At 44.4% G+C, this 25,001-nt stretch overlaps 1 protein-coding gene across 7 annotated transcripts in view; it reads left to right on the top strand.

Annotated features, from left to right (window-relative positions):
* grid2ipb (glutamate receptor, ionotropic, delta 2 (Grid2) interacting protein, b) overlaps positions 1 to 25,001 on the top strand; it is a 55,152-nt gene that overhangs the window by 20,770 nt on the left and 9,381 nt on the right. For 5 of the 7 annotated variants that reach the window (XM_054749078.2, XM_015963521.3, XM_015963520.3 and 2 more), the window contains 13 exons: positions 4,698 to 4,979; positions 7,250 to 7,335; positions 10,051 to 10,120; positions 14,617 to 14,769; positions 14,856 to 15,011; positions 15,479 to 15,630; positions 15,928 to 16,062; positions 16,819 to 16,904; positions 17,095 to 17,245; positions 17,702 to 18,003; positions 18,715 to 18,759; positions 20,281 to 21,042; positions 21,219 to 21,371. In XM_054749078.2, coding sequence (XP_054605053.1) covers positions 4,698 to 4,979; positions 7,250 to 7,335; positions 10,051 to 10,120; positions 14,617 to 14,769; positions 14,856 to 15,011; positions 15,479 to 15,630; positions 15,928 to 16,062; positions 16,819 to 16,904; positions 17,095 to 17,245; positions 17,702 to 18,003; positions 18,715 to 18,759; positions 20,281 to 21,042; positions 21,219 to 21,371 — 2,533 coding nt within the window. The remainder of the gene's footprint in view (positions 1 to 4,697; positions 4,980 to 7,249; positions 7,336 to 10,050; positions 10,121 to 14,616; positions 14,770 to 14,855; positions 15,012 to 15,478; positions 15,631 to 15,927; positions 16,063 to 16,818; positions 16,905 to 17,094; positions 17,246 to 17,701; positions 18,004 to 18,714; positions 18,760 to 20,280; positions 21,043 to 21,218; positions 21,372 to 25,001) is intronic. The other 2 variants (XM_015963525.3, XM_015963523.3) reach the window with 1 other exon arrangement.

Here is a 25,001-nt window from a genome sequence, read left to right on the forward strand (position 1 = left end):
TCTGTAGCCTCTAGTCTCACCGTCTCAGGCTGCAGAACTGATCAAAGTCTGCAGACTCAGTGACAGCAGCCCAATATAATGTGGCCTATATCTTTAACCAAGCACATTTGTTCCAAAAAAAAAAAAAAAAAGACAGAGCCACCTTTAAAAAGTGACAACTCCTTTTAAGGAGGCCTCTGAAAAAAGATTTGCAGAAAGTGCTGAGTGTTTTGAGTATCGCAGATAACTTAAAACTGCAGTATATGCAATTAAATGTATGTTTTTTTATTGAGTTTGTTGGATGGTTTATGCTGATTTAAACCAGCAGGTAATAACAGACTTCTGCAGAGCCTGATGAGCTGCTGCACAGGAGTTTTGACCACTGAATCAAGTGTGTTGGTGCAGAGAAACCACTAAAATGTGCTGGATACCAGCTCTTCAGGCCTGGAATAGAATACCCCTGCTTTACATGGTAGAAAGAAAGAAAGAAAGAAAGAAAGAAAGAAAGAAAGAAAGAAAGAAAGAAAGAAAGAAAGAAAGAAAGAAAGAAAGAAAGAAAGAAAGAAAGAAAGAAAGAAAGAAAGAAGAAAGAAAGAAAGAAAGAAAGAAAGAAAGAAAGAAAGAAAGAAAGAAAGAAAGAAAAAGAAAGAAAGAAAACAGCGCCTCTTAAGATAAAAATCACCAAGCGCTTCACGAAAACAAAACATTTAAAATATTAAAAAAAAAATTAGAAAATGATTAGAATATTTTTAAATCAGCAAAAATAGACTATTTTGATTAAAAAATGCAACGACAGAGAGAGAGAGAGTGAATAGGAAAGAGGGAAATCAGCGGATCCTGGGGAAGGCAGAAGAAGTTGAAAGAGCAGAATAAGGAGAGAGTGGTGAAGAAGGTCATACAAAAGCCAGCCTGAACAGGTGAGTTTTCAGCTGCTTTTTAAAGGAGACCACTGAGTCCACTGATCTCAGGCTCAGGGGGAGAGAGGTCCAGAGTCTGGGGGCCACAGCAGCAAATGATCTGTCACCTTTGGTCTTTAGCCTGGTGCTGCACAACCAGTAGGCTTTGATCACTGGACCTCAGGGACCTGCTGGGGGTGTAGGGACTAAGAAGATCACCGATGTAAGATGGTGCTTGTCCATGTAAGGCCCTATAGACCAGAACCAGGATCTTGAAATGAACCCTGGAGTTGACTAGCAGCCAGTGAAGCTGGAGGAGAAGTGGGGTGATGTGGGTGTGTTTGACTATTTGGCCACAAGCCGAGCACAGACATTCTGAACCACCTGTAGACGGTTCAGGGAGGCTCTGCTCAGACACGTGAAAATAAAATTGACATTAATGAAATGTCACTGGGACCCCACTGCCCTCTGTGGCCAGAATATCGCACTTGCAACTTCAGATTGGCAGACCGCTCCCTGTTAGTCTTAGTAAAGTGGCGCTGACATGCCAGCACTGCAGTCTGCTTCCAGCACGTTTCCTGCATGTTTAGATCATCAACCAGCTGGTTTGTTTAATTTGGTGATGAATCACTCCTTTAGACACTAATGAAGGCTGAGGAGACATTTCAGCTGTTAGATGAAGATGTTAGAAAGACGAGCGCACAGCGAGGAGATAAGTTTCACTTTTGGTTTCACTAACGGAACACTAGGGGGTGCTAAAAGCAGGCCAAAACTGCAAAGTCTCCCTTTAAGCTTGTAAATCCAAAAACCCAAATAATGAACTGCTCTGAAATTGAGCAGATTGCAAATGCTCCAAGACAGCAGCAACGTGCTTTTGTCACAATGACTACCTGTTATTTAGTCCAGAAGAACACAGACTCTGTTTTTCCAAACAAAATTGTTTATAAAAACCCCTATAAATAACCCTATAATGCCCTACACAAAACCACATTTAAGAATGGCCAAAAATGTCTTTAATGTGTTGAACATATTCAGATGTTCTCGGATGTTTTCACTTTCCTATAGAAACCCTTCTGGCGTGTTGTTTATAGACTTGGTGGTGCTGAACCAGGCATCAGCTTGTATTATTTCATTATGCCAGCAGGGGGCGTTCAGGAGGTTTTTTATTGAGTTAATCTCTCTGCTTCTGTCACAGGATCTTAGAGTTCGTTCCCCACACCTAGTTATCATTTATCATGTTGATCATATATAATGTTATTTTTTTCTGGGAGAACAGCATTCAGTACTGTATGTTTCTTTTGCTTCATTTTACATTTCATACTATCCAGAGCCCGTAGTTATATTTAAACCGTTAAACATTACCATTGGCCAAAAACGCTCACGGCTCTAATTGCATCTTGAACATCTTTATTTCTCAGAAACAAGACATAACAAGGGTGGAAATGAAATAAACAAGAACTTTTCTCCTGGTTACAAAATAAAATCAGTGCTTAAAGTGCTTCTTATTTACCTGAGCACCTTTTATTAAAGTGCTTAAACAAGCTTGTATGATAAAATGGCTCTTGGCTGTGAGTCTTATATATTTCTATTTCTATTTATATTTATATTTACATGAGTGTGTCCTAATTGCTTTATTTAGCAGCCCAAATTGTTGATGTAGCTTAATTAGCTTCTAGTGGACCAGCACAGGGCTCACTGATGCCTCTGCTTGCATCCTTCATAGTGGGTTTGCCACTAATTACTCGTCTGGTGTTGTTTTTCTCTCTGATTCATCTGATCAGCAGCAGATCAACTCATCAGAACAAAGCAGACTGGTGTAGGTGGGAATTTGAATGCTCCTTTGTACAAATACGCTCTCTGGTTGGATCTTGTGACTCAGACTGAATAAAACCATTAACTATTCAAATGTGTGAAAGATGTGTGTGTGCGTATGTGTATGCATGAGAGAGAGAGAGAGTGTGTGTGTGACTTTTATTTTAGCCGTTATTTTATTTTATTAATATTTTTACTACCTCCTTACATGAGCTGTCTTTAATGAGCGCAAAGCCAATTTCGTTGGACACCTGTGCAATGACAATAAAATGATCTGGAATGTTGAAATAGGGCTTGTCTTTAAATGTCGTCCACACAAATTCTCCATATGCTCTAAAAACTGATTATTCTTCGTCTCCAAGTTCTTTTAACCAGTGAATTTATGTATTTCCAAACTGATTTTGACATCAACTAAAAAGCTTTCATTGTTCTAACCTGACTTGTGACCTGGTTTTTTTTTCTCGTGGAAATAACATTTTTGACACTCAAATTAGAAATAAATGAAAAATGATAAAACATATGTTACAATTGGGATTGTCCTAGTGACTGATTATCTGCAGGAAAGTTACAATGTGGAGAAATTGATGAGCTAACGGACAGTCACAGTCTCGACCCGCGGTTAGGCCGTTGGACATGACAAAGATGGATCCGGTGCTTGGTGAGCCTCTTGCTGCTCTGTTTGTCCTCGCTCTGCTATCAGCCTTTGTTTGAGTTCATTTTAAGATCCTAACCATAACTTTTAAAGTTTCACATGGCCAAGCTTCCTCACATTTAGCTGACCTGCCACAGGTCCACACTCCCAAACGCTGCCTGAGGTCAGCAGTTGAGATGCTCCCGGTGGAGCTCAAAACCCGGGTAAAGTCTCGTGGAGACTGCTTACTTAGGCTATGGCTCCAAGGTTGTGGAACGCTCTTCCCCTCTCCATCCGCTGTGAGGACACCCTTTTAAAGGTTTTACTGGATTTTATTTCTTATCTAATTCTATTTTACTCATGGTTGTTGATTCTTCATTTTATTGCATTTAATTCTGTTTTACTGTGAAGCAAGTTAAGCTACACCTGCTTACTGTATTTTCTTAAAACGTCCCTACTTAAAAAATAGTAATAATCATGCAAACGCTCGTTTATAAACCTTTAACACGTTGTTTACATTTAATTCTATAGGTTTCTGCTCTTTTAACCATTCTGGTGAGAATTCACTAACATTTCTGATGAGGTTTATAAAATAGGGTTTCAATGCACAGTGGAAATATTCAGGTTTTTTTTAGAGGAACGATCAAAGCCCGTGTTTTAGCCCACGTGTTGTACCCAATGTTTTAAGGTGGAACCCAGGTAGGTTTTCTAGATGAGGCTCCAGAGAACGTGTTGGTGCCTAACATCTGACCTGTTTTGGTTCAAATCGGTTCAACTTGACTAAAAATACATAAACAGTTAGTTACCGAGGTGATCTGTCAGAATGGATTATGAGAACGCCGAGAGCTTCCTGCTGCTCTGTGGACGGAAGTGTGTGAGTTTCTGTAGATGGAGAGAGATGGAGCTAATGGAGCAGAAATCCCATGCTCACTCACTCCCACACCTTTTCTTCTCCCCGTGCCGTATTCTGGCTCTGGTTTTTCACACTGCAGCAGTCTGGCTCCAGCGAGCAGCACCACGGTTTCCTCATCGTCTTCCTCCTCTCTCTGGTCCTTTCTCCTCTCTCTGGAGACAGCTAAGGGGGAAGACTTCTCACCTGCCATCCAGAAGCTCCTTCTCTGCTTTTCTGAGCCGAGACATGAAGGGGGAAGCCTGTTGAGTGTAATCAGGACCGGCTTGGATTGCCACAGCCTCTTCGGTTGAAACCCAGATGTTCTGATTATGGGTTGTACTTTTAAAAACTGGACTCAGGGGGGATCTTTAGTTTAAATTCACCCTCTTTTTTTCCCATTTTTCTCGTGATTTCAAGGGAATTCCCGTGGCGAAAGCAGCTGATTTCTCTTTAATTTCTCTCCCCTTCATGCCATCATGTTCGCCAGAATCTTCATCCCAAAGAAGCACCGGCAGCGCTTCGACGATGCCGTCTCCCAGAACATGATCAACCGGCTCTGTCGCAGCAAGAGCATCAGCGAGCCGCAGGGCAGGATCCGGCGCAGTCGCAGCGAGGATCACTCGGACCGGCGCCACGGGTCCAAAAGGGCCAGCTCAGTGCCGAGGGATGGAGGGGAACCTGGGGGCAGAGGTGACGCAGAGAGAGACCGGGGGTTAAGGAAATCCGGCTCAGGGATGCCAACACACCCTCCTCTCGGACCCAATCAGAGGTGAGAAGCTGCTTTTGATGTTTTTTAAAGGAGAAACTGTGTCTGACAAGCTGCTCCTGAATTAAAACAACCAAAAAGATGCATTTTAATCTGCAGGCCAAGTGTTTATAGATGCATGAGTAAACAGAAGGTGTCTTCCTCTTCTATCTCCCACCCTAAAGCTCTCCCCCATCTCATTACACACCATTACTTATTAAACACCAAAGCTGTGTTTGTTTCTGAGCTTTAGCTGCAGAAAATGACACATTTCCTCCCTCTCCGACCAAAAGGATCTCCTCTTCATCGATCATTCAACTTCTCCAGCTCATCCTCCACCCACTAACAGGCTGATTACACAGCTGTCCAATTAATAACACCACAGTGGACTCACAGGATCACCAGAGTGGCTCTGAACTCCCACACATGGCTAACGAACTCCATCCCATAATGAGCCTTCATCTGGAAGAGTGTGAAAGCCTGTGGCTGCGTTGTAAACAGGAGGCGAGCTGCTCGTAATACAGCGACACAGTCAGTGGGAAGGTTGTGTTTTTGTAAAAATAAACAAGCTGGAGTGTGTGTCTCTGCAGCACAGAGAGACAGACCGGTGGTGAGGGAGCTGGAAACAGGGAAGATCTGAGGAAAAACGCAGATGAAGACGCAGAACTTGGAGGAAAATGATACATTTAGACTCAGCAGGTTGTTTCTGAATGAATCCAACTACAGATGATTTGGTTTAGTTCGCTAAACGATTTTAGATTCAAATGATTCACCACAGATCACCATTCACTCGGTCTCATGTTCATGTGAGCCTAATCATTTGTGTTTGATGACTTCCTGAGAACTCATATAGAAGGTTGGTGCAGACGGATGCTCCAAGCACCCCCCCCCCCCCCACACACACACACACACACACATAACACTGAGTACACCTCTCAGCTTTTAAATCATCTTACATAAGATCCTACAACGGGAACTGCCAGAGATTTGCTGGTTTTCTCGCCCCAGTTTGTCTTCTTTTATTAAATTTTAGCTACATTAGGTTTCTAAACTGAGGCGATGTTGCCTTCAGTCATCTCCATGGCAACATCCTGCGGACATTCAGACAAACTGTCATCGCCGATGTTCACGGATGTGAATGTGAGCGCAGCACCACCGTCAAGCGAAATGTCTGCATTTATTTGCGAAATGCCAAGAGCTGTTTCTGTTTGGACCGGAATTTGGCCGTGTAAAAACTAACGAAGAGGTCATTTGCAAAAACAATGTTTTCAAAAATGCTTCTTTTTATTATTTTCTTCTGGTCAGAATAAAGCTTTGTGATTTTGATCATTCTCCTCACAGGTGAACTCTTTACATAAATGCATGCTAAATAGTAAAAGGCCTGTATTTGATATAGCGCCTTCTAGAGTCCTGGAACCCCACAAGGTGCTTTACAACACAATCAGTCATTCACCCATTCACACACACATTCACACACTGGTGGGGATGAGCTACAATGTAGCCACAGCTGCCCTGGGGCGCACTGACTGAGGCGAGGCTGCCGAGCACTGGCGCCACCGGTCCCTCCGACCACCACCAGCAGGCAACGTGGGCTAAGTGTCTTGCCCAAGGACACAATGACAGCGACAGACTGAGCGTGGCTCGAACCTGCAACCTTCCGATTACGGGGCAAGCACTTAACTCCTGTGCCACCGATCCCCCATGGGATCATGTTTATTCTGTACACAAAAACTCAGGGTTGTTGTGCTGAATTGGAAAGTTCAGCAGCGGTAAATCGAGCATCATGTGCCCACTTGTTCTGACTCCCACACACAGGAAGTGACAAATCAAACAGGAGACTGTTTGTCTCATTGTTCTTGCTCTAATTTTCCTAAACATTGTTGTGTTTGAATAAAACTCAGTCATAAACTCATTTCTAGAACTTTTATTCAATAATTTGACATATTTTAGATGTTTTTCTCCTTTGTGCGTTTACTATTTTCAGTATTTTGCTTTTGGGGCTTTTTTGAGTGAAATTTAGTAACATTATTCAGGTTGGCACATTTCATATGTTTTAACAGTATTAGAATAATTAGACAACAGTTAACAGTTTTGGCCATTAAAGTACTCAAAGGTTTATAAGTGCCACCAGATGAAAGTTTCAGAGTAGAGCAGTAATCACAATCACATGTTTATTACTTCTAATAGATTGTTACAGTAATAATAGATATTGGAAGCTGCTATAAAACCACTGAAAATCAATAATATCGTATCTGAAGTAGCTGATTATATGTCTGTCTGCATTCCTCTATCAGGATCGTCCGTGTCTACCGAGGGAAGAAGAGCTTTGGCTTCACGCTGCGAGGTCACGCTCCCGTTTGCATCGACTCAGTCATTCCAGGTACCGCGTCGCTCTAAAATAAACCCACCAGTCCTCATCAACACCTCTTTCCTCTGCGGGTCGTTCTGACCCGAACGCCGGAGGAGAGGGGGGCTGATGCTGTCTGTGGGGGTGACTTTGTTGTGGTGCCAGCCCAGAGAGGTAAAAGGTGGACAGGAAGTGTTTCTGTGTGAGAGGGAGAGCCAGAGAAACGGTGAGTGTACCAGCAAGTGCTTTCGCGTGACTCACCAGTAAAACGTTAAGAGGAAAACACTCAGAAAAGGCTGTACTCTGGCAGCATCAGGTGCTCCATTCAGAGGTTTTACACACATTTTTGTTTTTTACTCTATTTGTTCTGTGTTTCATTAGCACAAATGATCAGAAGCTTTATTTGTGTTTCACATAATCATATTGTTATGGTTCACCAAAATCCCAATCAGTAAAACCATTTGAATGAAAATGAGTCTCCTTCTTAGTTAGCTGTATGGTTTCTGAAGTCAGGTAGCTTGTGGCAGCCATCTTGAGTTGAATTCACTCAAAGGCCTCATCCCAATACTCGCACTTGCACCCTTCAATTGCGCGTTCCGGGCCAGGGGTGTGAGTGTGTAGGGTGTCTCCATTCTCAAGTGCAGAAGTTGACCATGTCCCCATTGCACCTTTAATCTACACTTCACCCAAGTCCGCAGAGATGCGGATCACGGGCAAGGGAATTACCCACAAGTCATTGCTGCAGGAGAAAAGGCTCAAGTTCCTTTTCTGAAAATATGAATTTTCTAATGAAATTAGTTCATTTTAGGACGATTAGTTGGCGCTCTGAATGTTTTAGACAAAGCAGCAATGAAGTTACATTTATTCCAATTTTATTGCTTTGTTGTTTGCTTTAAATTTGTTAATAAAGGTTTTTTAAAAAGGTTTCACAGCGACCAGCATCACAGCATGCGTTATGATCGATGACGCAATGCTCCCTGTCTCAATTCGGCAACTACCTGCACACTTGTGTACTACGCACTCGAAGCCTACTGCGCACTTTCTCCAAGTGCACTTTGCTGAAGACCGCAGGGCGCAGTGCGAGTATTGAGATTGGGCCTAAGGCCGTTTCTCAATGCCCAAGTGTAGGCAAGTACAGTTTTGTGTACTTGAAAAGTACTTGCTTGGAAAGTACAGCAGAAAGTCTGTTCTACCGAGTACAGGAGTATGAGAGCCGTTTACCCGTCTGAACTTGTCTACTCACGTACTTGTGAAACGTCAGCGTTGGCCCAAGTACTGTTCAAGTACTCATCATGGTAAGTAATCTCAAAGTTCCCGGATGTGTTATATCGAGGATGTATTGATGCATCCTTCAGCAGACTCGGGCCGGCAAGGTATCCCACAATGCATTGTGTCGCAAACTGAGGAGAAAACTCATAGTTGTGTTTTTATATCGAAAATACAAATAGCTGTCAAAATAAATGAAACTGAAGATGTCTGTTATTGTATATAATTGTGCGTAGCATGTAAAAAATTCCGTTATTTTATTTTATTCTTCATGAAACTTCAAAAAGCTAATTAGCTAATCCACTATCAACATAAAAACAGCCTTAAATAGTTCGGTTTTGATGAAAAAGAAAGGTTTTTCCTTCATTTAACAGTGGGAAGTACTGGTATTTTATTAATCTTGATGAAAAAGTGGACCAAATAATATACAAATATAATGTAATAATTGTTATTTTGTCTACACTGGTTTTACTTTGATAGTGGGTTAGCTAGTTAGCGTTTTGTGGTATTGTGAAAAGTCCAGAAGTAAAAACATGCACAGCGAATTTTACAGGTTACACACAATAATCAACAAGAACAGACACAGGATCTGATACTGTGTGTCTGAGGAACGTACTAGTCCTGTTAGAGATGTGGAGCTCTCGTACATTTGACTTTATAGGGGTCAGTTTTGGTCAGAATTTAAATAATAAATGTGATCACCTCTACTGCCTTGAGATTATTATTTTTATTTGTTGTGTGTTTATTAGAACCATTGTGAAATGAAAACAATAAACACCGTAAAACAGAGAAATTGTTGAGGGAACTTTGCAGATTCCTGTGAGGAGGGAGATGTTTCTCCTCTTTGGTGTGTGTGTGTGTGTGTGTGTGTTTTACTTGACGATGACGGCACCGTGCTCGCCCACCACATCACCCACCGACATGTGCTGGAGCCGTCTGACTCAGTGGGCCTTATGGAGGTTGCAGTGGAGATGGTGGGGGTGGATAGCATGTCTCTCATCGTGATCTTAACGCCAGTCCTCCACTGATTACAAAGAAAGAAAATAAAAATACTCCACCCTACGATAAGGGCTGATTTTGGAGTGTGAGAACGTTGTGTGAAGACATCTGTCAGTCGGCTCTAAAGGCAGCTTCAGCAGCCAGCTGACAGATGAGGAGGTGATGGAAGCAGCACAGGCAGAACTGACTTCAGCAGGGCTTGTTTTGACAGCGCTGTTCCCTTATGTAATGCAATTTAGCATGGAGCTCATCTCGTTTGTTGACAGGCTTTGTTGGATCTCACAGAGGCTGACAGCTCCACCTTAGTCACCGTCTCTCTCTCTCTCTCTCTCTCTCTCTCTCTCTCTCTCTCTCTCTCTCTCTCTCTCTCTCTCTCTCTCTCTCTCTCTCTTCGGTTCACCTTTTTAGCTCAGAGGAGCCTGGATCTGTGTTCCGTCTGTGACTGAAGTTTGAATTTTCAGCAATCTCTGTTTTTTTTTTCAGATACTCCTGCTGAGGAATGTGGACTGAAACCAGGCGACCGCATCCTGTTCCTCAATGGACTGGACATGAGGTTGGTCTTCAGAGAAGCAGTAGCAGTATTATGTCTTCATCCACTGTTGGAGTCTTAAACTTTACCATATATTTAGACATCGGGCTTGTTTTTATTCCTCAGAAGAAGCCATCTGCGACCACTTGTGATGAGTCAGTGTGAAAAGGCAGCTTTCATGGCCAAATAATGTAATCCACAACCTACATTTATTGTTTGAACTCCTTCATTACCTAGATTTTTTCTATGTAGAAACATCGGCTCAGCGTTAGAAAGTTATTTCCCTCCTGGTTAAATAATAAATCAACTATGATTAAACAGAATATTTAGAAAAGAGAGTTAAGTTCTGCCAGCCCCGCCCAGACCTGTAGGATTAACAATCACTTTAACAAAACCTGTCTGACATCCTAAAAGATCTAAAAAAGTAAAACATCATGTTCCATCCTAAAAATGTGTTAGGGTTCAAATCTGAGGTCACGATTCAACTATAAGAAAGAAACTGGGGGTAACAGTGGCCTCATGGGAGATTTCCAAATCCAAAGTCTTGTGCACACACAAAAACATCCTGACGATCCACCAGACTGGTGAGGCAACAGTGGAGCTTTCTGTAAGGTGAGCGTCCCGTTCCGTCTGGACTCAAGCTAACGCTAAAACAGCATCATAGCAACCGTCAGATATGGTGGCGGTGTAGTGGTCTGGGGCTGCTTTAAGGTCACCTGCTGTAACTGATGCAACCATGAAATCTGCTCTGTAGCAGAACATCCTAGAAAACAACAACGGTACATGTGCATACACATAGGCGGTAATCTAGTATTGTAACCTTCGACCACCTAAAACCACAAATAAAAAATAAAAACGTGGGTTCCAGCACTATGCAGCATACTGTGAGTGACACAGACATACTGTGTAAATCTGGTATCGCACAAGTTTTGAGCACATACTGAGTATTGCATTGGTGTTATTGTGTAACAGGATAATGCCAGTACCAGTTTAACTCACGAGTTATACACTCTTGCTGTGGAGGGGATGTTGGAGCTGCCTGCGCCCCAGCAGACCACAGCAGAGTGGATAACAGAGCCAACCACAGAGTGATAAAAGGATTTTAGCAGATGGGAATGAACTCAGAAGGACCTCAGCCTCCTCAGGAGGTGGAGGCAGCTTTGACCCTTCTCATACAGAGCCTCTGTGTTGTTGGACCAGTTCAGTTTGCTGTTGAGGTGAACACCCAGGTACTTAAAGGTGTCCACCATCTCATTGTCTGCACCCTGGATGTTTACTGGTGAGTGAGGAGGAGTGTTTCTCTGGATGTCAATCACCATTTCCTTTGTTTACTGGTGTTCAAGCATTGTGGTTACGCTCACACCAGTCCACACAGTCCATGATGACGGACTTGTACTCCAGGTGATTCCCCTCAGAGGGTCCTGGAGGTGACAGCTGCTGGTGTTGTAGGTGAAGTCCGAAGTGAAGAGGGTGAAGAGAAAGGGTGAGAGCGCCGTACCCTGCAGAGCTCCAGTACTGCACACAACCACCTCAGATGTACAGTTGTGCAGCCTCACATACTATGGACTGTTGGTGAGGTAGTTGATGGTCCATGCAGTCGGATGTTCGTCCACTGACCTTTGACCTTAAACAAGCCGTTCATACTGGCGAACCCTCTAACGTGGCTGAATTAAGCCATTTCTGTAAAGTAGATCAAGATTAAGCTGCTCCACTGTGATGTGAGAGACTCATTATTAGTCATCCCAAAGGCTTAATTGCAGTTTTTGCATCCAGTTAATTTACATTCTGACACAGAGCCCTGGTTAGATGGATAGTGGTGCAGGTGGTAGCACTGTTGCCTCACAGCAGGGTTTCAGGTTTAAAACTCAGCTGCAGCTTTTCTGTGTGGACTTAGCATGTTCTCCTCATGCATGTGAGGGTTTTCTCCAGGTTCTTCTGTTTCCTCCCACAGACCAGAAACAATTAACCATCTTTGTCTGATGTCGAAATATGTTTGCTGATCTGAAACTCTGACTGAATATGAATCAGGAGAAGGGCAGAAGTAAAAAAGCTGGTGAAGAAGTCACAAGTGATTTAAGATCGTCAGAACCAGACACACAGGCAGCATCCTCAGTGGTGATCTGCTTTAAACTTCACCAACAGGCGCACTGCTACAGCCTGGTCAGCGAGGATGCAGAAGGACGTAAAAGTTACAAACATTACTAAGTTTTGAAGCATGTTTATCTGAGTATGTACAGCCTGCATGAGAGGATGCATGTGATCACACCCTTTACATAAACTGAAGTCCTGTTGTGGGAGTCAGAATAGGTCTTAGTTACTTCTTAAACTTGGGCTTTTTCAACAAGTAAGTGTGGGAGGGAAACAAGAAGTCACGAGTGGATAAAACAGATTTGAACCAACATGAACTCAAACACATCTTATAAGCCAGTGTATTTATATGTCTAAAGAAGCAGCAATAATCATCAGCCCAGCACGGTCGCTATGTGAGCCGAGCAATGCGGAGCTGTTCCCATGGCTGCATGACGGGCTGATTTGATTTGCGCTGTATAATTGTGTCGCTCGGCGTGATAACACGGCGCTGCAGCAGGAACAGGTGATCTGATTCAATTCAATTCAGTTCAAAAATACTTTATTAATCCCAGAGGGAAACTGATTAATGAACGACGCTCAACAGAGGGAGAAAACAGAAGTGCCGGATTTGTTTGAGTTCCAGATGAATAACAGCTGAATGGTAAAATATGATAATTGCTTACTCCGCTCAGATGTAGTGACACCATTTATCATACTTCTTTTTTGTATGACTTACTTTCAAGCAGCCAGAATTTCTCATTGTATTATAAATTTAATCAGAATTTCTAGGAGTATTTCAAGGTTTTTCCTTTAGACTGGCTGGTTTATTACTTTTTTTTTTTTGCCATGCACCTCAACGATGCTCCTGCTGTCATCGCAGCACATGGGGCAATTTGTGCTTGAAAAATGAGAAAAAAAGGGCAGACCAAAAATAAGATCAGCTGCAGATGAAAAGTACCTGAAAATCAAGTCACCCTAAAATCAACGTTTATTTTAATAAAGACAATATTCAAGCCTAAGCCCCTCAGTGTGGCGCCCTCTTCAGTTAAAACTCTGCACTACATTGAAATTTAATGAGCCACCACTATTGCCTAATGGGCCATTCCCATCTGTACCGGGTCGGCCCGGGCCGGGTAGCGTAGGTTGTTTACATATCTGGGTGGCCTGGAATTTTCCCGGGCCAACCAAGGCTCATTCTCGGCCCTCTTCCCGAGGGGTACTGCTTCAGGCCGACCAGGGCCAACACACCCACTGCTGACAGCAAATTCACACCTTCCATTAGAGCAAGCCTCTGATTGGTGGGTAGAATCAGCCCATTCACACCTTCCATTAGAGCAAGCCTCTGATTGGTGGGTAGAATCAGCCCATTCACACCTTCCATTAGAGCAAGCCTCTGATTGGTGGGTAGAATCAGCCCACATGGGCTTAAGGCAAGGATGTGTGGAATCAACCGGGCCAGGCTGGGGCCGACTGGGGCTACCCGGCCCGGGCCGACCCGGTACAGGTGGGAATGGGGCTTTAGTGGTACCCTGTGATGTTAGCCGGCACCATAAGATGTCAGCTGCACTACCACTGGGGATATAAAACGGCTCAACTACTCCTCTGCAGTGAGTTGAAGTTGGAATTGCAAAAAACTTTTTACAGCTCGGCACTCGGGGCACCAGCTCAGGGCTGCTCGCCTCTTCTGCTTAGCCGGCAGATAAACCTATACATCAGGATCCTCCGCATCGCATGAAATGTATTTATCCCCATAGAAACGAACAAGTGAGCCTAACCCTAACCTTAGGCGATCATTATGCTACATTAAATCGCCAAAGACTTGATTGTTTGTAGCAGGACTGCTCTGATGCAAAAGAGCTAGCATCGCTATCAGAGACTAAGAAGTGAGCTGTGCTTTCTCCCTCTGAGCGGGGGTGTGGTCTGTCACTCACTGCTTTAGCCTTGCTCACTCGGTCTGCCAGGCACCGCCTCCTTGTGGTGATTTTTTCAAACAGGACGTGTGGGTGCAGCAAGACTCTGTTAGGGGGTGACTTGCTCTTTAAGAAAAGATCCAGCAAAGACTTCAAACAGGATTATCAAATGGAGCATCAAATAACTAATTTGTCATAAATAAATTAGAATATTTGAACATAAAGAAAAATTATAGAAGCCCATAAAAAGTAAACATCTGTAAAAATAAAGATCAGAGGTGTGTGTAGTCTTAATTCAGGTAAATGTTTTATTTGTTTACATGGAGTGCAGGACTTAGCACTTGTACCACAGCCAGCCACTGGGGGAGGGGTGCCTTTGGGGCACCTTTAATCTGCTGGGGTATTTTTTTGTTGCTATTATTGTTCTTAATCTGTGAAAATATCTGCATCCAGATAAATTTCACCACAGCATGGAGCTTTCAAACATCCATTAGTTGTTCTGTCAATCAAATAGAAATTCTCTGTTTTATCTTGATGTAGGAACTGTTCCCATGAGAAGGTGGTTTCCATGCTGCAGGGCAGTGGGGGGATGCCCACCCTGGTGGTGGAGGAGGGGCCGTCTGACTTCTCTTCTGACCAAACCGACCCAGATGATTCCTCTAGTCTGGTTCCAACCACGCTACCACGCTCTAGGTGGGTACAAACTAAAATGAGCACTCTCTGCTGTTTTAAAATAAAGGAGGGAGAAAAACAATGGCAGTCCTGCTTCATTTCTGCAGGTCTCCAGCTCTCAGCTCTCTCCAGTGGGTGGCAGAGATCCTTCCTCCGAGCATCAAAGTCCACGGACGGACCTTCAGCCAGCAGCTGGAGCACCTGCTGACCATTCAGGAGAGATACACCGTCTGCAAATCCTTGGAGACCTTCTTCCAGCACAGGTAAGCAGGCGATTCGCCGATTTTTTAAGATATTTTCCAGAAAATGGAAAGAAAACATGAAACTGGATGGCCCTTCTGAAAGTGATTTGCCAAAGTTTCTTGTAATTGTAAAACATTTAATACTTCAACTGACTAATACTGATTAGAGCTGCTTAGGAAACAGCCAAGGGCCTTTTAAAGGCAGTTGGCAGAGATGGATAGACATTTAGAGGGGTGGGTGATGGATGAAGGCGTGCAAAGATGTGAGGCAGCAGAATACACTACTGCCGTCCCAGAATACAGTATAAATACTAAACCCAAAGGCATAAACCCACCCATAACTGGCTTCATCCTCCCACTCACATGCCTCAGTCTGCCGCTGCATATGCACAGAACAGAAAAGTAAACAAAATCCTCACATTGAATGGGAACCAGTCACACAGCAGCAAACGGGAGGGTTATGTAACCACTACGTGTTGTGTTTGCAGGAACGTGGACACCCTGATAGTCGATGTGTTTCCAGTGTTGGACACTCCAGCCAAACAGCTGATCTGGCAGTTCATCTACCAGCTACTGACCTACGAGGAACAGGAGCACTGCCAGAGCAAACTGTCCCGCTTCCTCGGTTTCAAGAGCAGCGGTGAGCCATGTGATGGGAGATATAAACACCGCCACTCAGATGTGTCTGTGGGCTGCTGGCTGTCATACGAGATGGTATCATCCATTACCAGATGATGCAACATCAGTGATCCGTTACAATATAATACGATATATGATTGAAAACGATGCAATGACTGATTTGATGCAGTATAAAAAATGACTTTATTGTACTAATAATTTTGAATATCAGAAACTGAATGCTCACCTTTCATTTTTAAGTCCAACACAGAGTATATTTGTGCAGAATGCAGTGCTGACGCCACATTGGGTTTTGCAGTGGTGCTGGATCCCGACGGGACTTCGGATCACCACCGACGGACCAGCTCTGTGCGTGTGTCTGGGACCTCATACCGCAGCAGCATCCGAGAGAGGAGCTCCGATGACTGCATCATCGGGACTCACTTAGGAATGGGTATGCCAGCGAAACCGCAACTCTCGTGGGTCCGCAGGTCAAAATCATTCAAGGAGATTTGTTGATTTATTCAACAAAAACCACAAATGTAGAGAAAGCTTTAGTCCAGAGGATGGTTTTGGTTTTACTTTCACTGATCTGATGGAAACCGCTGCTTTCCAGTGGCAAAGCTTTAAAAATCCACTTGTTAAGTGTCACAAACCTAATTAAACACATGTTATTTGAGATTAAAGGTTTAAACACAGCTAATAAATGTAAATATTCTCCTCATGAATCATGAATTGCATCGTGTTTTATTGTGAGTGAAATCCCTGGAGGACGATAGACAGACAGTAAATGAGAAACACTTCCTTTGAGCCTACCTCTGGTTTCTGTGGATGAGCAGCTGTGAGATCTGTAATAAAGCCTTATTTGCACCGGTCAGCTCCCAGGTGAGGCGGCGTGCAACAGTTAAAAACACCGTAGACTCGTGCAAGGGGAAACGAAGTGCTGAGCTAAGTGTGTCTGCATCACCACTTCAAACATGAATCACTCATCGCAGCAGTCTCTGCTTTTGGTGTTTTTCCAGCTGACGGCGCTTCAGGCGTCACGTTTTTCATTTCCATTGCAAACTCCTTCACCAGGAGTCAAGATTTAGGCTTTTTTCCATTCCTCCATGCTGCTCCTCTGCTTCATCTTCTCTCCTCCTGCCTGGAGGTGGATGGATGGAGGAAGCTTACCTACATTTGTCTCTCTTCATGCTGTATTGTGCTTTAGGAATTCATATCGATGAATCTGGGAGCCCGGAGGAGAGGCAGTCGGGAGACGGAACCTCCTTCCCCGAGTCCCCGGACCTTAGTCATGTAGGTATACCTGCAGCTTGTCGCCGCCTCTACAACAAACATTAAATGTGCTCTCATGCTATTTGAAGGTCTGCTGCAGTTCAACAGCAGCTGAAATCAAATCAAAGCGTTTGAACCTTTGAATGCTGCACACCTTCAAAGGGAACACAGCGGTTGTGCGCTAATCGGCTCGTCATGCCTTCACCCGTAGATGACAGGTGTGTACACGGAGCTGGAGAACATGTACGCAGGGAAGAGTGTGTCCCCGCTGCAGAGCGGCTCCCCCGCAGAGACTGAGGTGGCGGGGCAGACTGAGGCCTTCGGCCGCTCTCTCTCCCCCCTCACACTGCCCCCCCTCACAGGTACTCTGGGGCCCACACACACACACACACACACACACACACACGCACACAAACAAATAACACAAGCTTTCATCAGCAGTTTTAAGCAAATGGCCAACTAGGTCCAACTTTTGCATCAGATATGGTTAAAATCAGACATAAAACTGTAACAAAAGCAGCAAATTTTGGACCCAGGTGGCAGGTGACTGATGTCACGTTCATGTCAGACTTCCTGAATTTGAGCACCTTCTGATGTTACGGTATGGAAAACGAGCGAGGTGCTCTCTGATATGAACACGACATGAGAACAGCTGATTTTTGAATGAGCTGACACTCATTCAAACCCTGAAATCTACATGTGCGCACACGCCAGCATTTACTCTCCCTGTTGCCAAAGTTACCTCACAGGAAATCCACCTGACATGATGTGGAAGGTGTGAACAGGTGGATTAGACATGTGGTTATCATTATTTCCAGGTAACCGTAAGTCCGGCCTTACCCTGTCCTGGAAGGAGCCCCTCCCCACCACCGTGTATGAGATCCAGCACCAGAGCAGTGTGGAGTCCAACCCCTACGTCAGCCTGGAGAGCTCCCCCGCCTCCCCTCAGCCTCTGGACAGCGGGCCCAACACTCTGACGCGCCGGAAGAAGCTGTTCACCTTTTCTCGGCCGCCTCGCAGCCGGGACACGGACAAGTTCCTGGATGCCCTGAGCGAGCAGCTTGGCCACCGGGTCACTCTGGTGGATGACTTTGTACCCGGGGAGAACGACTATGAAGAGGTACACAAAACATACATCCCATCTCTTAGAACGTGTTGTTTTTCTCTAAAAAGTCAGGTAATTAGGATTTCTCCACCACAACTTTGGGCTTTCCAGAAGAAAACGAGGGAGAATATCTTTACATAAATGGTTGTGATGCTTCATTAGTCAAGATAGAACGGGAGTTTGGGCACAGAACAGGCTGAGTATTCCCAGAAGGGAAGTTTATCTTCAACCGTCTTTCATGTCAGAGTTTAAACAAGTCTTATTTTGTGGTAAATTTGGTCATAAAAGTCAGTGAGTTTGTTTATTACCAAGTCTCGATGACTGGTTCAAGTCCCGGGAGCAGCCACACAACAGCACACAGCTATCACAACACTTAACCAAAGACTAGAGAGCTTTAAGTTGATAAAATACCCAGATCTCCCAGACTTAGCTGCCGTGATCTACATTAGAAGAACAACTCTGTTTTTTTCTTACCTCCTAGCTGTTAGGGGGCAATTTTAATGCGTCAAGTTTCACACTTATTGCGTCTATATGATTATTAACTATGAGCAATGTATACATCTTCTTAACGGTTCAGTTTGGTGTAGAAGCCTCACATTCTTTTGTGTGTGAATTTGCAACAACGTGCAAACTCCCACCAACAGAAACGACTCACTGTGGTGTTGCATGTTCACAGTAGAGCAGCTCTGATGTTCGCTACAATGAACGCTTGTGTCACATGAACAGATATATCAAGGTGGTTGTCATGGTTTCAGAAGAAGAGGTGTGCATGTAAGTAAAACCTGATTGCAGAGTCCGGTTCTAATAATATCTGCCTGCTTCTGGCTGGGAATGCAGTCTGCAGGAAAACTTCCCTTCTTTTGTCCAATAATTTGGGAGTTTATGTTAAGAATGAGGTCAGAACACAGGAAGTGTTGTCATCCACAAACGGATGGGACTGCTGAGTACGGCAGATATTAGTATGCATGTTTAAAAATGTGATGCAAATCATGCAGCTTTTGTTGTCCCTAAAGCAGCGATTCTCAAACTATGGGATGTGCTCCGTGTCATTTTATTTTAGTTTTTTATGCTGTTAATGAAATGTAGTACTCTATATTTAATTCAGTGTTTTTATTATTTTATTTGTTTTTTTTCCCTATTTTATTAAAAAATTTTCATTTCTTTTTTTTGATTTCACATTTTTTGTCTTTTTTTTATATTTAACCTTTTATTTCATGTTAAGTTTTCTAAAACGTACATTATTTATAATCTTATGTACATATGTGTTTTTTTATGTTGTTTAATGTTTTTGATTTGATTTTATTAATTAATATATTTGTAGTTTGTCATTTTCTGTTTTTGGTTTTGTTCTTTATTTCTTTATTTAATCTTTTTTATTTGAGGTTTTAAACATTTAATTTTTAAAATTTTATTTTGTAATTTTAATTTGTGCTATTGGTTTTATTTTGTTTATTTCTTATTTTATTGATTTATTTACCATTAAAACTTGCTGGCAGAATAAATCTAGCTGCTATTCAGACTTGATTTTCACATTTCATGTTTCCATGGCGATTAGATAACCTATAAGGTGAACACAACCCAGATCGAAAGGCTAAACCCAGTTTATTTTATTTTTACAACATAGATGAGGTCTCTAGACAAAAAAGGACTCAAAACTCAAGATTTAATGCATTTAACAGTTTATCTAGCCTTGCTTTGGTGTAATTATGTTGTTTTGGAAAAGCTAAAATATTGTCTTCTGCCTAAGGAGGCACGACATGAAGAGTTTGAGAACCGCTGCACTGAAGCGAAAAAAAAGTGGAGCTTAAATGTGTAATTTTAAGCTTTTATATATTGTGCCTTCATGTCTGAGCAGTCAGCTGAGCAAGACTTGCTTCCTGCAGTTCCACCTGTAAAGAGCCTGAAGCTGGTATCTCGCTGGGCTGTTCAGTATTGCACAGTAGTTTCTAAATTGTACCAATTAGCTCATGGGGAGCCTTGGTTTTCTTGCATAAGTCACACAGCTAAGCTCACTCCCTTGTTGTCTCTGGACATTCCTGAGAAGGTTCTGGAACATTGACACAACATAGAACTCCTACAGATCTTGCTCAGCAGTCGTGAATTAAACAGTTTCTCAATATTTGTGTATTTTCCCCAAGTTTTAGTGTCCCATTAGTTGCCTGAGGTCCCAGCCCAGTGAGATACTTTAATCCTAAACGTGGGTGTAAGTTTGAACTAAGACTAGCAGATGCAGCTGGAGATCAGGTGGAGGTGATTGTTATTGGGTCTGATGACAGAACTCTCCCCCTCCAGATGAGCTTCCCTGAGGACCAGGACGTGGGCTTCATTTCCCGACAGCTCAGCAGAAGCAGCAGCGAGGACCACAGCAGCAGCGATGAGGCGTCCTCCCCCACCTACTCCTCTGGATCAGAACCAATCCCACCACCTCCCAACCAGAGTCCCCCGCCTCCCCCACCTTTCCAGTCTCTCATACCTCCTCCTGTGCAGTTTACAGACACTCTGCCCCCAGTTCGCTTCTCCCCAGAGCATGTCCCCCGCAGCAGGATGCCCTTCCAGCCTCACCACCCCATCATCCCCCCTCCCCCGCCCCCCCTTAGGACCCTCCTCACCAGCCGCTCCCCTCTACACAAAGTTCTCCCCACCAGAGATGAGGTAGAAAAGACTCACCACCGCTTCAGAACTACCTCTACCCGGCTCTCACGAGGCCACGCCCCACTTGATTCCTCCACCCTGCGCTCCTCCCATTCCTCACACCCTGCCTACTTACCACGCCAGCTCAGCCAGCCCCAACCCACCCGCCAGCCGTCACCGCAGCCCTCCCCCCTGCCACTGAGACCGAGCCAGCTCGTCCTCCAGAGGCACTACCAGCTCCACCACCAGCACAGCTACCAGGGCCCGCCGCCTACGTCCCTGCAGGATCCAAGCCCAACGCAGCATCAGAGCCTAGGCCCCGTGGGCTCCGCTCTGCTCTCAAAGGCTCCAGCCTCCACCTCCGTCCTCTCCACTCACTCCAAGAGCTTTGAGACCATTCCCCAGGAGCGGCAGTCCCAGCAGGTGACATTTTATTTGGTTATCTTGTATTTTCCCTCCATAATTTTCATTCCAATCATTCTAGCTCCAGAGATGTAACATAAAGAACACATCAACCGCATCCTACTCTTTAAATGTGGCCTGCTTGTGTTTATTTGGTTAAAAACACGATTTGGGAACATCTCACTGGTCTTTACAAGGCTCCGCCCCCACCTCCTCCACCCCTGCCTCCACCCTGTGACCCACCTCCGCTGCCCAAGCTGGGCCAGCAGGCCTCGGACTCCAACCACATGAGCGTGAAGAGGTTGCGCTGGGAGCAGGTGGAGAACTCCGAGGGAACAATCTGGGGCCAGGTGAGCGCTGACCTCCCGTTCTCCTGGTTGGTCTGTTGGCAGGCACACACAGATAAACACACATCTCAGAAAATATCCAACTAGGAGCCTTCCCACTTTGGCAGCAGGTTTTATCACTCCTACATCTCTTGTCCCACATTGGAGAAAGCTCCTTTTGTGCCTCAGATGAGTCACAACAAGAAAAGAACAGTCCGATCAAAGGCTCTCACTACAGATTTATTAAAAAGTTTTAATCTCAAAGGATCAAATCTGAGATAGATGTTCATAATGTGATCTTTGGACATAAATCTTTAAAGGTGCAATAAGTAAGAATATATGTTTATGTATTTAGCAGACGCTTTTGTCCAAAGCGACTTACAAGTGATAATCGGCATATTGCCCTTGAGGCTAACAACAACAATAACAACAACAACAACTTGACATCAATCATGGAGACGAGGGAACAAGGAGTGGACAGTAGAGAGGGGGGACGGGTGCAGGCAAGGTGCTAGTTTAGAAGATGCTCTCTGAAGAGCAGGGTCTTCAGGAGTTTCTTGAAAATTGAAAAGGAAGCCCCTGTTCTGGTAGTGCTTGGTAGGTCATTCCACATTCGTGGAACGATGCATGAGAAGAGTCTGGATTGTCCTGAGCGTGGTGCAGGCACTGCTAGCCGACGATCCTGTGATGTAAGCCTTTGCAAGAGGATTCAGGTAGATGGGAGCCGTACCATCTCTGACTTTGTATGCTGGTGTTAGCAATTTGAATTTGATGCGTGCTGCTAGCGGTAGCCAGTGGAGCTTAATGAACAGAGGGGTGACGTGTGCTCTTTTTGGCTGATTGAAGACCAGACGCGCCGCTGCGTTCTGGATCATTTGAAGAGGTCTCACAGTACAGCCTGGAAGACCAGTTAGAAGGGCATTGCAGTAATCGAGGCAGGAGATGACAGTAGATTGCACCAGAAGCTGGGTGGCATGTTGTGTTAGGTATGGTCTGATCTTTTGTGTGTTATACAGCGTAAAGCGGCATGAACGAGCAACAGAGGCAACATGATCTTTAAAGGTCAGGTGTTCATCAATCACAACACCCAGATTTCGAACTGCCTTTGAAGGAGCCAGAGACAGGAAGTCATTTTGGATTGAGATATTGTGCTGTATGGATGGTTTTGCTGGGATGACAAGTAGTTCAGTTTTAGAGAGGTTGAGTTGGAGATGGTGGGATTTCATCCATTTTGATATGTCAGAGAGACAGTTTGATATTCGTGCAGAGACAGTGTGGTCGTCCGGTGGAAATGACAGATAGACATGGGTGTCGTCTGCATAGCAGTGGTAGGAGAAGCCATGTGATCGAATGATCTCACCCAGTGAGGTGGTGTATATGGCAAAGAGAAGAGGTCCTAGTACTGAGCCCTGGGGGACTCCTGTGGCAAGATGGTGCACGGTAGAGGATTGTCCAAGCCAAGATACACTGAATGATTGTCCTGTGAGGTACGATTCAACCCAGGCGTGTGCTTTCTCTGTGATGCCCATGCTAGAGAGTGTGGACAAAAGGAAGCCATGGTTGACAGTGTCAAATGCAGCCGATAAGTCGAGCAGGATAAGCACTGAGGATTTGGCAGTCGCTCTAGCTTCTTTTAAGGATTCTGTCACTGCTAACAGAGCAGTTTCGGTGGAGTGGCCCTTTTTGAACCCAGACTGGTAAGGGTAAAGCAGACAGTTTTGTGAGAGGTATTCTGTGATCTGCTTGAAAGCCACCCTTTCAATGATTTTGGACAGAAAAGGGAGGAGAGAGATAGGTCTGTAGTTCTCCACATGATTTGGAGGAAGAGATGTTTTTTTTTTTTAGCAGCGGTTTAACCTGAGCATGCTTGAGAGAGGTGGGAAATGTACCGGATGTCAGTGAAGCATTGATCACATGTGTGACTGCTGCGGCTACTGTAGGAGCAATAGCTTGGAGCAGCTTAGTCGGAATGGGGTCAAGTGGGCATGTAGTTGGGAGGCTGCACGTGAGAAGCTTGGACACACAGTTCTCAGTGAGAGGGGAAAAAGAGGAAAATGAAGCAGCAGGGGCTGAGATGGTTGGGCTAGAAGGAGTTTGTGGTGGTGAATGTTCAGGAGTGGCCAGTTGAGTAAACTGTTTGCTTATAGCTGCTTTGTCAGTGAAGAATGAGGCAAAGGTGTCAGCTGATAGATTGTTGGTAGAGGTGGAGGTGGAGAAGGAGGGTTGAGCAGTGTTTTGAATGTCGAAAATAGTTTCGGAGTGTCAGTAGAGCTGAGAATTTTGTCAGTGTGGAAAGCTTTCTTTGCATCAGTGATGCTGGCAGAGAATGAGGACAGTAATTCATGAAATTTCAATTGATCACCAGGATCTTTTGTTTTGCGTCATTTCCGTTCCGCAGCTCTAAGATTGGTGCGTAGAGACTGGAGGGTATCATTTAGCCAAGGGTGCGACTGAGAGGATCTAGCAGGTCTAGTGGCTAAAGGGCACAAGTTATTAAGACAATATGTTTATGTTTTTAGCAGACGCTTTTGTCCAAAGTGACTTACAAGTGATAATCGGCATGTTGCCCTTGAGGCTAACAACAACAATAACAACAACAACGTGACATCAATCATGGAGAGTAGGGAACAAGGAGCGGACAGTAGAGAGGGGGGGACGGGTGCAGGGAAGGTGCTAGTTTAGAAGATGCTCTCTGAAGAGCAGGGTCTTCGGGAGTTTCTTGAAAATTGAAAAGGAAGCCCCTGTACTGTAGTGCTTGGTAGGTCATTCCACATTTGTGGAACGATGCATGAGAAGAGTCTGGATTGTCCTGAGCGTGGTGTAGGCACTGCTAGCCGACGATCCTGTGATGACCGGAGCGGCCGGGCCGAGACGTGAGCCTTTGCAAGAGGATTCAGGTAGATGGGAGCCGTACCATCTCGGACTTTGTATGCTAGTGTTAGCAATTTTAATTTGATGTGTGCAGCTAGAGGTAGCCAGTGGAGCTCAATTAACAAAGGGGTGACATGTGCTCTTTTTGGCTGATTGAAGACCAGACGCGCCGCTGCGTTCTGGACCATTTGAAGAGGTCTCACAGTACATCCTGGAAGACCAGTTAGAAGGGCATTGCAGTAATTGAGGCAGGAGATGACAGTAGATTGCACCCGGAGCTGGGAATATAACAATGAAATCATTAATAAACAGTTTGTCGTCTCAATCATGCTGAAACAGATTTATTTCTCAGCCAACTGAGTGGAGGCCAGTTTTTCTCCTTTTAAAAAGGCCAAAGAGGGATATAGACTTTGTTTACAATCCATGAGCCTGCGGGGTTGCCCGGCGATTGCCCATCGGCATTTGTAATTTCACACCGGCCGGCAAATTGCTCCACAGTTGTAGACAGTTTGTTAGCCAGTAAAAGGAGTGGCCCAGAAGTTATTTCTTGTTCCCCTAAGAAGCCACGGCATTCTTAGGTTTACTCTGATATCAGGTAAAAAGATCTAGAGGCTATCGTTGAGTAGGGTTGGGCATCATTTGATTATGAACGATTCCGATTCCAATTCCTCGTTTCGATTCCGGTTCCTATCGATTCCCGATTCCGATTCTTTGAAGACATGTTTTACATGAGCCAGCTAACCACAGGTCCTACTTGATGAAATAATCTTAACTTCAACATGA

This window comes from Nothobranchius furzeri, chromosome 16 (genome assembly GCF_043380555.1).
Source record: "Nothobranchius furzeri strain GRZ-AD chromosome 16, NfurGRZ-RIMD1, whole genome shotgun sequence".
Taxonomy (NCBI): Eukaryota; Metazoa; Chordata; class Actinopteri; order Cyprinodontiformes; family Nothobranchiidae; genus Nothobranchius; species Nothobranchius furzeri.